This window comes from Cicer arietinum, chromosome 5, assembly GCF_000331145.2.
Source record: "Cicer arietinum cultivar CDC Frontier isolate Library 1 chromosome 5, Cicar.CDCFrontier_v2.0, whole genome shotgun sequence".
Taxonomy (NCBI): Eukaryota; Viridiplantae; Streptophyta; class Magnoliopsida; order Fabales; family Fabaceae; genus Cicer; species Cicer arietinum.
Window position 1 is genome coordinate 76,211,551 of NC_021164.2, and position 13,399 is coordinate 76,224,949.

The 13,399-nt window shown below is 24.1% G+C and overlaps 1 protein-coding gene across 2 annotated transcripts; it reads right to left on the reverse strand.

Annotated features, from left to right (window-relative positions):
* Nucleotides 1-4,309: 4,309 nt before the first annotated feature.
* On the reverse strand, nt 4,310-7,297 carry LOC101497092 (ergosterol biosynthetic protein 28). Of its 2 annotated transcripts, none has more exons than XM_004501026.4 (4): nt 7,188-7,297; nt 6,941-7,115; nt 5,156-5,362; nt 4,310-4,534 (listed from the first exon to the last, which is right to left on the reverse strand). In XM_004501026.4, exons 2-4 carry the CDS (start codon nt 7,053-7,055, stop codon nt 4,455-4,457), a joined length of 402 nt encoding a protein of 133 aa, XP_004501083.1. In that variant the 5' UTR covers nt 7,056-7,115; nt 7,188-7,297; the 3' UTR covers nt 4,310-4,454. The 2 variants fall into 2 exon arrangements, with proteins under 2 accessions (XP_004501083.1, XP_004501084.1); XM_004501027.4 differs by having other exon boundaries at nt 6,941-7,109; nt 7,188-7,292.
* Nucleotides 7,298-13,399: the final 6,102 nt, after the last annotated feature.

The following is a 13,399-nucleotide window of genomic DNA, read 5'->3' on the forward strand; positions in this document are numbered from 1 at the left end:
TAATATATATATTATATATATATATATATATATATATATATATATATATATATATATATATATATATTATTTAAAATTAAATTAGAATAAATAAATTATTTAATAAAATATTTTAATTATAAAACAACGATTATTTTTAAATAATTTAATTAAGTAATTTATTTATTAAGCTAATTTATATATTTTAAATTATAATAAATAAATTATAAATATAAAAAAATTAATTAAAAAATAAAGATAAAATTAGAAAAAAAATAATAAGTTATAAACACAAAAACTACTAAATGCTATTAATTTATAAATGACTGCGACCAAATAAAATTTATAGAGTATAAACTATAACTTTGTTTTTTAACATTACCAAAAAAAAGTTTTTGTCTTATCATTTGGGTCAATTTTGAGATATAATTATTCCATTTGAAAATTGAAATCACACACAATTATGTTTAAATGACTCTTTTAAAAATACTATTATTTATTTTTTATTTTGTTATTATACATAATTTTATTATTTTTTTTATTTTTAAAAGTCAATATTTTTAAATTTTCAAAATTATTCAAAATAAAAACAATAACAATTTCTAAATTTAAAAAAATATATTAAAGACTTGATATTTTTTTAAATATAGAAATAAATCTAGAACACAGATGTTTTCAATTATTTTTTTTTATCTTAGATATTTTCAATTCTCTAATCATATAAAAATGTAACTTAAATGCAGACATTAAATAAAATAATCAGTACAATTTTATAAACACAAAATGATATTCTCTAATGATATAAAAAAAAATTAAATGCAATAATAGGCAATAAATAAAATATCTTTTGCAAATGTTGATATTCATATATTTCTTTCGAACAATTTCAGCAGATTTCATTTAATAATGATAAATACAAATCTTTACATACAAAATAGAAACTAAATACAATCATGAACATTAAATACAATCATTTTCTTTAAATAAATTTTTTACAAATTTTGAAATTAGAAACTTAAATACAATCCAAATTTTATAATTTTCAAATTATTTAATCAATAAATATTCATAAATTCATGCATCATGGTCAATTAAAAAGTTTAAGAGAAAAAAAAAAAAAATATATATATATATATATATATATATATTTAATATGTAGACATAATAATGGTCATATTCAAATTTAAATTTAGAAAAAACATATTCTAAAAATATGTTTCTATATTTGTTAAAATAATAAAAATATATAATCTCTAATAACAAAAATTCAATTTAACAAATTGATACTTATTAATTCAAAAATAAATAAATAAACAAAAATATTAAATCTAAATTGTGAACAAGCAAACTCAATAAATATGCTACTACAATGGTCAAATATATAAAAAGAATCTCTAACAACAAATAATTTAATTTTAAAAAAAAATTATGTTAGATTTTTAAAGTAATGATATTCATATCAATAGTATGATGTTAATTTTTTTTTATAAGAAATCAAATTTATTCTTATAATCAATGAATGTGATATACTATTAATCATTTTTAAGAGTGTATTTTCAGAGTTGGTCCAACAGGTCTATAGAGAAATTATTAGACGATATCTTTTTCAAAAGTTAATAAATAAATTATTAAAATTTTATTTAATAATTATAGAAAATTTCTTAAGCAGAATTAATGGTATTTTCAAATTTGTTTTCTCTATATTGTTTAAAAAATAAAACAAGACATTTCAACTGTTCTTTGCAACATCAAAGGTTCGTGTAAAATTTTAAGTCTTTTAGTTGAAGAAGAAAATCATGTATAGGTTATACCAATCTAATAAGTCATGTTAGTAATATGTTCAATATTTGTCTCATGATTTATTAATTTATAACTAATATTTCTCATCTAAGCAATGTGCTCACTTTTTGTCTCATAATTTCTCAATTTATAACTAATATTTATTTCATTTCTACTATCGGCTTATTTAATATAATTAAATAATTTGCAATAAAAATAATTTTTTTATTAATTTATATAACATTTTATCGGTTTTAATTTTAAGAATATTAGAATGTGATACATTTTTATTAAATAAAGAAATTTGAGACTTTTTAGGGTTGTTGTTTTATTTGTGTTAGACCGTTGTATTTTCTATTTGTATATTATTTTATTTCAATTTCCTTCAATTTCGAAAGAATCTAATGTACAACCTAACAAGGTATCTATATTGATAAATGATATTTAAATGAACAATACAAAATTACTAAAAAAGATGTCTAACATTTTGCATAAAATAAGATTATTATTTGATTTACAATATATATATATGGATAATTTAATATAAATAATGTATTAAATTTTTTTATTTAAAAAATCTTAACAAAAATGACTTTTTAGTAAAAATCTCAACAATAGAAATTTCTTAAAAAATATATACATAAAAGGCTAATTTTGTTACAAAATCAATATTTGAATATCACCGCTATTTACGGACTGAAAATCTTATATACACACTTACAAACTTATTTCATCAATATAACGTATGTCTAATACTTATATTACAACTATAATTTTCATTTATATAATATATTTGAAACATTTGAATTTTTTTAAAAAAAGTACCTTTTATTTATTTATTTATTTATTAATTTCACCATATTTTCTCTATTCCATTTTTGTAAATTCATATAATACATCTTTTGTATAATTTACAATATTTTGTATAATTTAATCTTTGACGTTATAGATCCATTAAAAAAATGCAGATAACGGAGTGGAATAATCCATTTCAAAAATGCAGATAATGGAATTGAATTATCACTTCGATCAATTTTATTCTAAAACGAAGTTTATGATAATAGATTTTAACATTTTGTTTTTTTTGTGAAAATTGATACCAATTGTTGATTATTATGACCTCGAAATAATCAGAATATATCTGTCTTTAATCAAATTAAAGCAATATTACATACACAGTGGAATTATAATGCGGCATACAAGATTAGCAAGTAAAAAGATAAGGGATAGAATGCACTAAAATTTATCCTGGTTCAGTTGTCAACCAGACAATCTACATCCAGTCCTGACAATCCAACTGGATTTCAGCTTTTTCTCCAGTAGAAAGAATTGTTTACATATTGTCCAGTTTCCTCGAAACTTATCTATCTCTCACAATCTCTTTCCTACTGTTCACCCCTTAATACTAGTCAATCATCACACAAAATCAAATATGGCGATCTTCTTAGATGAGGTCTTTACATGAAAATGTGATTCCATGTAAAATGTAAGAGAATAAATCAATAAAGAATGAATGAAAACTGAATTATCAATTAATCTGCCCAACTCTTTTATTTATATAGAAAATCGTAACTTATTAATTAACTTCTATCAAAATGTTAAATTTAATAGTGATATATAATTAATTGTTATTGTGATTTTATTTTTCAAGTATTTTCAAGTGAGCCTATTATTAATTTTATTCATAAATTAATTGAATTGTTAATTTTTTTATCATAAGTTAAAATATTAATTTTTATGTTATTAGTTGACAAATTGATTTTCTTTTAACAATGTATATAAATAATTTTTATTATGATAAGTCTTTTTACATTTTTTTTGCAATATTTAACTAATTTTTATTTCAAAAAAAAAACTAGAAAAAAATATGAATCTATATTTACTCTAAAATCTGACTCTAAGTGTATTATTCTTCGTATGGTTTTTATTTTATTTTATTCCTCTTTCATTTCTATTTTTTTAAATAAAGTTATTTGTAAAGTTTTTTTTAGTTATTTATATTTTGTTAAAAAAAAATATAAAATTTCAATTTTAACTAAGTATAATTATTGTTTATTTCTTCGTTTTTGTTGTTGTTGAACCAAACAATTGTTTTCTTTTTTAGAAAGAAAATAAACTCTTTATCGAGTCATTTCTTATTGAATTATTAATAATGAAATAGTTTAGTGAGAGAAATATAATAGAAGAGTAGTAGAGAATAATAAAAAAATATATCAGCGAAAAAAAAATAAAAGGACACTGTTACGTTACATTATTGTTAAAGACAATAAACAACATCTTGTTACTCTTATAATTAATAAAAGGAAACAAAAGTTGAGTTAAGGGCATTTTTGAGATTTTCAAAATATAGAATTTATACATAGTATATAAATAAAAATATATATAGACTAATAAATATAAGACTTAATTTGTCGTTTATAACAAAATTTCTACAAATTAGTTTGATTAAAGTATTTATACTATAGAAACTAAGTTTACCGTTGATATTGTTTCTAACTTACTCATGCGTAACAATGTAATTTGGTGATTTGTTGAGTTAAATAACTCGAGATTAAAGCAGAAAATTCTAGATTTAAAATCAAAAAACCGACATAATCCAAGTACCCACTAAGTGTAACATTCGTTTTCTAACATAGTTCAATAAAGTATCAATCACATATTACTTTGGTCTCCCGTGGCTTTTGGCTTTTTGCATGCTAATCCTTTTTGTTAGATCGCTTCGAACAGATTTTAAGGTGTGTATTCCATTGCAATAGCATCCATACTATGGATGTACCTATTATCAAAATTAGATATAAAAATGTGTTGTGTAAATAATGCTAAAACAAGAGGGCCAATAATAAGCAAGAGTGACAAAGTTCACAACAATAATGGGTCAGGACGTATACAGCAGAGGAAATGTATTTGGATACAAGTTGTGTTTTTTCTTTGCTTTAATTTTAAGTCCATTTACTTGGTGGTGCAAACGGAAACTATAGTGTAGATTGATTTTAGTCAAAAGTTAAAACTGAGCTAATGTAAATTGATTTTGATGAATATACACTAGAATAGACTTTGACTAAAAGCCGTGTTTGGAAGTAAAATTTAGAAATCTCAAATGTTCAAATTAGAATCTATTTTAGAGGCAAATATAATTTTATTTCAAAAACACCCGAACTATCAAAATCAATTTCATGTTTCAAAAATCACTTTTATTTTTCATAAAAGTGAATCTAAATTGACACGAACTTCAAGTCTAAATGTTCACTAGACCTACAAATTAACTTGGCATACAACTACACAAGATTAAACAAACAGCACGCAGAATATTGAATCGTTGTGCTTTGGTTTAAAATCAAAGAAAATAATGTAAAGTAAGTCAAATTGGTAGAACACGCCAATAAATTTTTCATCATACCTGCAAATATGCTGACAGTAGTGAGATTCGAAATCGCCATTGTATGATAAATTAGGTATTCGGTCAAGAAATGACCAAACGCATAGACGAATGACAATAAAGTAGCCAGGTAAAGAGGCTTATTATCAAGGTTGAATGCACAGATATAGCAGAGGGTGCAGGTCAACAGTGTCCAAGTTCCAAATGTGCGTCCATGAACTTCACTCACTGCAACAAATGATAAACTCTTATCAGTTCCCATAATTCTGCAATGCATATTGGAATAACATTTGAAATTACACAGAAGAACGCTCAAAGAAATGCAGCAAAACAACTTTGCAAAGCAATTGTGATGTGAGGTACTATCAATGCCATATAGCAGGCTTTGGTAGTGTAGTTGAAAGGAAAAATGCTAATTATTTATTTTACTCTATTATCGATGGTTTGATTTTGATACTGCTTTATTTTACGCTGCTATCCATAACATTACCTAAAACAAAAACTCAAATCAACCAAACCATAAAAGGTGAGTGCTCATTTTGTTTTTAATTAATTCAGTCCTTGCTTATAAGGGTATTGCATAAGCATTTGCTGCTTCCAACAAGAGATCTAAAAGGATTCAAATTCCAAATTTCCAATTACTCTCACTACATACATATATTGGACTTAAATTTCCAGATGATTGTATACATTTTCAATATCAACACACGTGATGTTCAGATCTGATTCATGTTCAACCTAGACTTGGATTCCCAGCAGTTCGGAAATCTCTCACTCGACATGTCAGGACCCAGTGGATTAAGATCAAACAGTCTCTATTACAAGTTCGATAAATATGTAGCTATTCAAAAAGTCGGCAAATCTATATCAACAGACAAAATTGTCAACTACATGTCCGTGTGGAATCCATTTCCATTAAACACAGCCCAGAAAGTATTTAATGCATCGAAGACTCTTAAATCTCTACACATGAAATACCTTAGAGCATGAAAACAGTAAAAACATAACTTGCTTCTCACATTTCCTAAGTTCTAAAACCATTGATGATAAACAATTAGACAATGACCAAGACCAAAACATTTATCCACAAGATTTACTCAGTCAAACAAGGAGCAGATTCATTGATTTTCTTAACATCCTTAATTTTTTATCCGCGCAATCAAACTCTAACTCCAATAACTGATATGGCAATCGATCCAGATCCCCTACTATAGAAAAGCACGTGTTCACACACAATAAACAATCTAGTCCATTAATCTTAAATCAGATGGCTCAAATTACACAATAATGTTTTAAACAATCACAGCTGTTAATCTGAGATCGAACTGTTGAGATTGATAACTGTGTGACGCAATTACTGCACCAAATTCGTTTCTGCACGGCAATACCCTATTTATTTCTTGGTTGTGCTGATTAGCATCTACAATTAACTAGTAATAAAATAAAATTATAAGAATCCAATTCCTAACACCTTTCTCTTTGACTTATACCCTGAGCAATTCAAGTGTTGGGAGAACATTACCCGTAACATATACTACAAATAATTCCAATTGCATTGGAATCTAAGAGATTTCATTCTTATACATTGGATCTAACGTATTTCAATTGTGTGACTCATAAATAATAATAACTCCTACCAGTATCTGTGAAATGAGAAATCCAGCAGCTGAAACAGTAAGCAACACACTCATTGATGTGCGTGAATGAATGAATAGTGCAACAAACGGAACAATTCGAATAACATTTTTTTAGTTGTTGGAGTAAAATGGAGAGAGAGAGAGAGAGAGAGAGAGAGGTGTTACTGACTGGTGGTTTTAGAGAAGACGGCGAGTCGAAGAGCCCAAATGTCGAAGAAACCGAACCAAACGGAAATTAATCGAAGCGTCCCAACCGCTATCAGCCACCATCCCAACGCCTTCATTTTTCCTTCTTTCCGCTTTCCGAACCCTTAAACGATGTCGTTTCAGATGAAACTCTGCAACTATAATGAGATTAGTTCTACATTTAATGTCAGTAAAATTATTAATAAAGGATAAAATTAACAAAGACTCACATGTAAGAACACACCCACACACCAGACTTTGACTTCCCTTCTTTTATAAACTTGTAGTCTTGTACAAATCTTGGAGGCATACTCACGCACGATTTTGTTTATCATATTAAATCAATTCTTTGGGAAGTTGAAGTAACACTAAAATGTAGATTTAATTTTTATCTTTAATAAAATTGATTATTATTTATTAATATTGGTTATTTTAAAAATGTTATAAAACCTCTAACAACAAATAATTTAATTTTTAAAAATTGTTTACCTTATTTTTAAAGTAATGATATTCAAATCAATAGTATGATGTTAATTTTTTTTTTAATAAAATTTATTATAAGAATAAATTATGGGATATACTATTAATAAAAAAAAATGAAGAAGGAGTACTTATTCAAATTCTATTGGAAAGGAAATTTTATTCAAATTCATATTATATAATTTGAGCTTAATTTATTTTTTAGCATATAATTAGTTGAGGTCTGATTCTGATTCTTTTGAAGTTAGATTGGTCGTGATTAATTACAAATGATATTTACTTCGTGAACCATTTAATATTCAACATACAAAACAGGGATTATACAAATATAAATACTTAATGAATGACGAGAATACAAACTCAATCACCATTGTATTTTGTCTTGTACATTAGGTTTTATTTTATTAATTTGGACTTTTAAATTTTTAGCTCGATAAATTTTTAGCTTGACAAAATATAAATTTTTAAACTTTTAATTATTTTTTTGTGGATTTTCTTCCACCCAACAGATGAATATTTTTCATAATTGGATCAACCAACTCCTTCTCTTTCTATGTTGTCAAGGTTTAGTATTTAATTTGCTTGTCTCCCTTATTATAATTTTTTCCACCTAAAGACTTGTCATGTGTACGTGGCGATCATTTTTTCTTTCCTTTAATTATGGATATGCTTTTATTAGGATCTCTTTCCTTTTTTATTATTAATTTCGTTTTTATTTAAATTTATAATCAAGTTGATAAAAATAAGGTTATATATCTTTAGTATCACATAAAAAGTAAGAAATAGGGTTATCTTTTTTATAACATACAAATAATAATAATAATAATAATAATAATAATAATAATAATAATAATAATAATAATAATAATAATAAATAGGGTTAATTTGCATTCCTTTCTTTGCATTATTCACTTAAAACTTTGTCATTGCAAATAAGCAACTCAACCGAGAGTTCATGGCAACACAATATGAAATCAAACTTCCACATGACCATGATGAACATCTATTTATTATGGAATATAGAGATGCGTTTACGGGGCTAGCAGAACTGGTGTTTAAACATTTAAATAAGATGGAAAAGTTTGATGATTTTATAAAACACATATATGATTTCGAGAGCTATGATGCGAGAGTTTTCAGGTTGAATAAGTTGTTTGAAGGACACAAATTGTTATTTAGGGCATTCAACAGATACATGACGAAGTATCACAATATCACACTTCCATTTGATGATGGACAACAATGCCATTTTTTTTTTTTTTGTAATTCACATGTTTATGATTTTATATTCCTATGATTTTTTGTAATTGTTAAATATTTATTGTTGATTTTCTAAATATATTACTTATTAATTGTATAAAATTATTTTGAATGATTTGTTTTTGTACAGTTGAAATATTTTTTTGACATGAATAAAACATATTTCATAAAAAATATATTGTTCATTCACAAATATAATTATACACATGGTTAGGTGTATATGTGGTTTGTTCCTCTCATAAAGAACTTTATATGAGTTTTTAAAATAAAGAATAAGTAAAATTCGACTATTCTTTTAAAAAAGTTCAATTTTTTAAAAGAATAACAATTAAAGCTCAACTTTATTTTAGAAGATGAAAAATCAAGGTTGAATATATTTATAAAAATATAATTTAGTAATAGTCGTATCTAAAGTATACACATTAAATACACTATTAATTCTTCTTGATATAAGTGAATTATGGGCCGTTGCTAATAAAAGAGGACATAGTATTTTTTTTAGAGTAAACATGTATTTTTACGAATAGTATATACCCTGTGATGTACATTCCCGATATAAATATTTCATGCAGTAAACACAGAGACCCTATTAAAATAGGGTTAGTAGTTCATTCATTTGGTTGGGATAAGAAAGTGAAAGGAGAAAAAGGGTGTGAAAAGAGAGAAAGATATGAGAAGTTGAATAAGTTTAATTCATTTTTTAGTATAAAATAAATTGAGAGAAAATAGAGACGAAATAAATCTATTCTCTGGAAGGTAGATCTAATTTTTTTGAATAGTGGCAGTAATATTTTAATATTAAATATATAATCATCTTTTGCTGCATATGATATTATTTTTAGGTTAATTTTTTCATTCCTTACAACTAAAAATAAATGACTTAATTACAGTTGTGGTTCTCTTATTTTAGCTGAATCACGAAAGTAGTCTCTCATTTTATTTCTACCTGGTTTTGGTCTCCAAACAGAATTTTGGTCCAAAACGTCATTCAATTTCATTTTTTTTTTGCATTTATTTAAATCACATCATACGTCAAGATTTCATTTGCAACAATTGTACCTGAAATATATGATCATAAATGGCTTAGTACAGCTTTAAAAAATGAAATTTAATCAAATTTTGGACCAAAATTCTGGGAATCAAAACTAGGGAAAAATACAATGGGGGACTACTTTCGTGATTCAGCTAAAATAGTGGGACCAAAACTACAATTAAGCCAAAATAAATTAATTAGCATTTCAAAAAGTATATTAACTTGAACTTCTATAGTTGCTATTTTAAATAAATTTAATTTCGACATCGGAATATATATACGAAGCATATTAAAAGAGAAGTTTTACGTTGTTAGAAAATTAAATTTTAACCATATAATTATAAATAAATGATCATTATTAAGAGTTATTTAAGCAGTTTATGATCATTTAAAAAGTCATATATTTTTTTTTTAAAATTTGACTATAATTATATAGTTAAAATTTAACTATTTCATTACTTAAAACTACTCTCATTTAACTATTTTATTATTGTAAAACTACTCTCATTTAATATCATGACAAAATTTGGAGATGTATCACAATAATGATTTATAAATGTAATATGTTATACAATAATTCCATTGATACTAGGTATCTATATTTGATGTTACTTTGGTCAATCAATCTAATAGCGTCGAGCATCTTTAAAATTAATATCTATTTAATTTTTGGTCTTCTCTTCTTTTTCATTGGCTATTAGTTCCAACTAGGAAAAAAATATGGAATTATGAAATTCAAATTCCAAGAGTCTAGGTGATCTTAGAGGTATATGTATTTTACACTAATTATTATATGTACTATCTGTTTTGTTTTATTATGTACTATCTGGTTTGTTTTATTTTATAATACTAATGTATAGATAAGTTTTGCCATAACATGACAACATCTATTATTATATCGATACAAGTCGTAGGAAGGGTATTTCGAAGTAAAGTCATCTAATAAATAAAATATAATTAATAATTATTTTAATGAAATATAATATTATTATTATTATTATTATTATTATTATTATTATTATTATTATTTAATTGAAGATTTGATTTATTTTGGGTGGTTGGTGTATCATGTTAAATATCACAACTGTCCAGTCTCAAGGGATCACTGGGCCGGGTGCTTTTCTGGCCCTTTCTATTTTTATTGGATTTCAGTTTTTTTTTTATTTTATATAAGATGTATTCAATACGAGAGAAATTTATTTAAATAAAAAAATATGGAGTCGACCTAAGCCAAGTCATCCATGTTATAATATATATCAATTTGATTAATTATTTACATATAAATTTGAACATGTGAATTTACATAATTATTTATAAATATATGTAATTAAAAAAGTTTAAGAAAAAATAATTATTAAATAAGACACATACTTGACAAATAAATGTAAAAATAATTTTGGTTTGTATTGAGGCGATTAATTCTGATTTAATATGACACATCTCATATACAGTGTTTTTGATATACGGTGTTTTTTGGATGTTATTGAATTATTTTTATGAGTTGAGTTGTGGTTGTTGAGTTATTGTTGTCTAAATGTTTGAGTCTAATATGTGAAAGTAACATATTATATGTACATTTTGAATTTACCTAACCAAATGACACGAATCATGTAGATTACTATGTGTAGATCTAATTGCGTATGTAGTTTGTACGTGTATATAGACTAAAATTTATTTTATTAATTTTTTTAATTATTAAAATTGCACTTTTTTTTATTAGGCCCAATTTTTTAAATTAGAATAAGGCCTCAAAAATCTTTAAGACAACCATGAACCAAATACATCAAATTTATATTGATCAAATTATAATCTAGATGTCTATTATAAAAAAAATAGGAGCTACTAATTTATAAAAAAAATTCCAAAAACAATGATTATAGTTATAAAATAAAATAATTTTTTCAACCTAAATTCCAACTAATTTTTAATTGTTAAAAATATCAACTAAAATTTGATCTCTAATATATTTTTGTAAATTTACAGTTTAAAATTTTTATATACAATATTATAATTTTTATTTTTAGAGTATATTGGTGAGCTCACACGAGGTCCTGAAACATCAATCTCAAAGCAACAAATATCAACAAAAACAAATTATTTGCAAAATAAGCTTATTTTTGTCAATGTTTAGAAAAATTACTATTTCTCTCTTCTCATTTTCTACACAGCCGATCAAAGGAAAAGAAAACTTTATATTTCACTTCTTCTATTTCACTCTTATTTCTTCTATTCCAGACAATACCAAATTTCTACTCTATTTCTCATCAATTTTTCTCTTCTTAGATTCTCTCTCACCAATTTCTATCTTCTTAATTTCTTCTCTCGACCAATCAAAATGGTAGCGTGAAAGACGAAATGTTAGACGATTATTATGCAGAAGCTTTTTTATATATTAAACAACTTCTATAAAAAGCTTTTATAAGTGATAGGATAGTCTTTTAAAATTGAGACCTTATTTATGAGGAAAAAATATATGCAATGAATTATTTAACTAGCGTTCTTCTTCGATTTTTTCGTACAAAATATTTAATAACTTATGCAATAAGATAACAATTGAACACTATAAAACTTAATTGATTTTTTTCATGTTTTATAAAAAGAATTAATTAATTTTGATTCAATTTTTAAAACATCTTTAAATGATTTTTGATATCTTCAAATAGAATTTCATCACTAAAATTACAAGAATATCATATTTTGACTAAATTATAAAATGTTTATGACATAATTTTAAATGGCTATAAAAGAATATCTCAAATCATTCAATTTGCAACAAATATCAAAAAATATTCTTATATATCTTTAGTGTTCAAGTCTTTCATTAATTAAGTCAACATATCTAATAAACAATGGGTCTTAAAGATTGATTGTGTGCATTTAAGAGAATGTTTAGGTAATATGAATCTAATATGATTTTAATCTCTTCATTTTATTTATCACTACCAAAATATGTATTTATTTTTATAGAAAATTCCCTTTTCATGTGAATAAATACAAATCCAAAAGCATATAATTTTTACTTCAAAATTAATTATTTTTATATTATGTTTATTCTATGATAAACTTAAGAAATATAATCAAAATTTTGATTTTTTTTTTCCTTTTCGTAAAAATTTTTTCTTAGAAACTATAGGATAAATCGGATCTTAAAAACACTTGTATAACGTAGGAATTTAATTTATATGCCTCAACATCTAATCTAATGAAATTTAATTAATCACATATGCTATAATATGTTTTTCCAAATATATACACAAATATATATTTGTCAATATATGATATGATATATGAGTTAAATTATTTTACGCCGTGAACCCATATAAATTAAATTCACAATATAATACTTTTTTGTTCTAGAATCTCTTAATTAATGTGAAAATAATATGATATCATATTATGATATTATTTGTTATTATTAAAAAAAAATTAATCTTTAATTGTCCCAAATCATGTAATATTGTCGCCGTATTTATTATTTTTTATGTAAAGATAATTTATTAAGTCATTATATTTATCCATCAATAAACAAAAGTCAACACATTAACATTTTACAATGCATTTATAACAAGCTAGCGTAGACACTTGTATCCGTCTGTCCACTTTGTTAGTACGCTAAATGAAAAAAGTGTGAAAAAACTGTTTTAAAAATGGTAGAAAAAACTAGGCAAA

Bases quoted from the DNA above. Each gene is read 5' to 3' on its own strand.
- LOC101497092 (XM_004501026.4), bottom strand. From the start codon at position 7,055: ATGAAGGCGTTGGGATGGTGGCTGATAGCGGTTGGGACGCTTCGATTA. The intron at 5,363-6,940 runs GTCAGTAACACC...CATTTGTTGCAG, and splicing joins CGTCTTCTCTAAAACCACCA to TGAGTGAAGTTCATGGACGC. The intron at 4,535-5,155 runs GTATGATGAAAA...TTTTGATAATAG, and splicing joins TACTGTCAGCATATTTGCAG to GTACATCCATAGTATGGATG.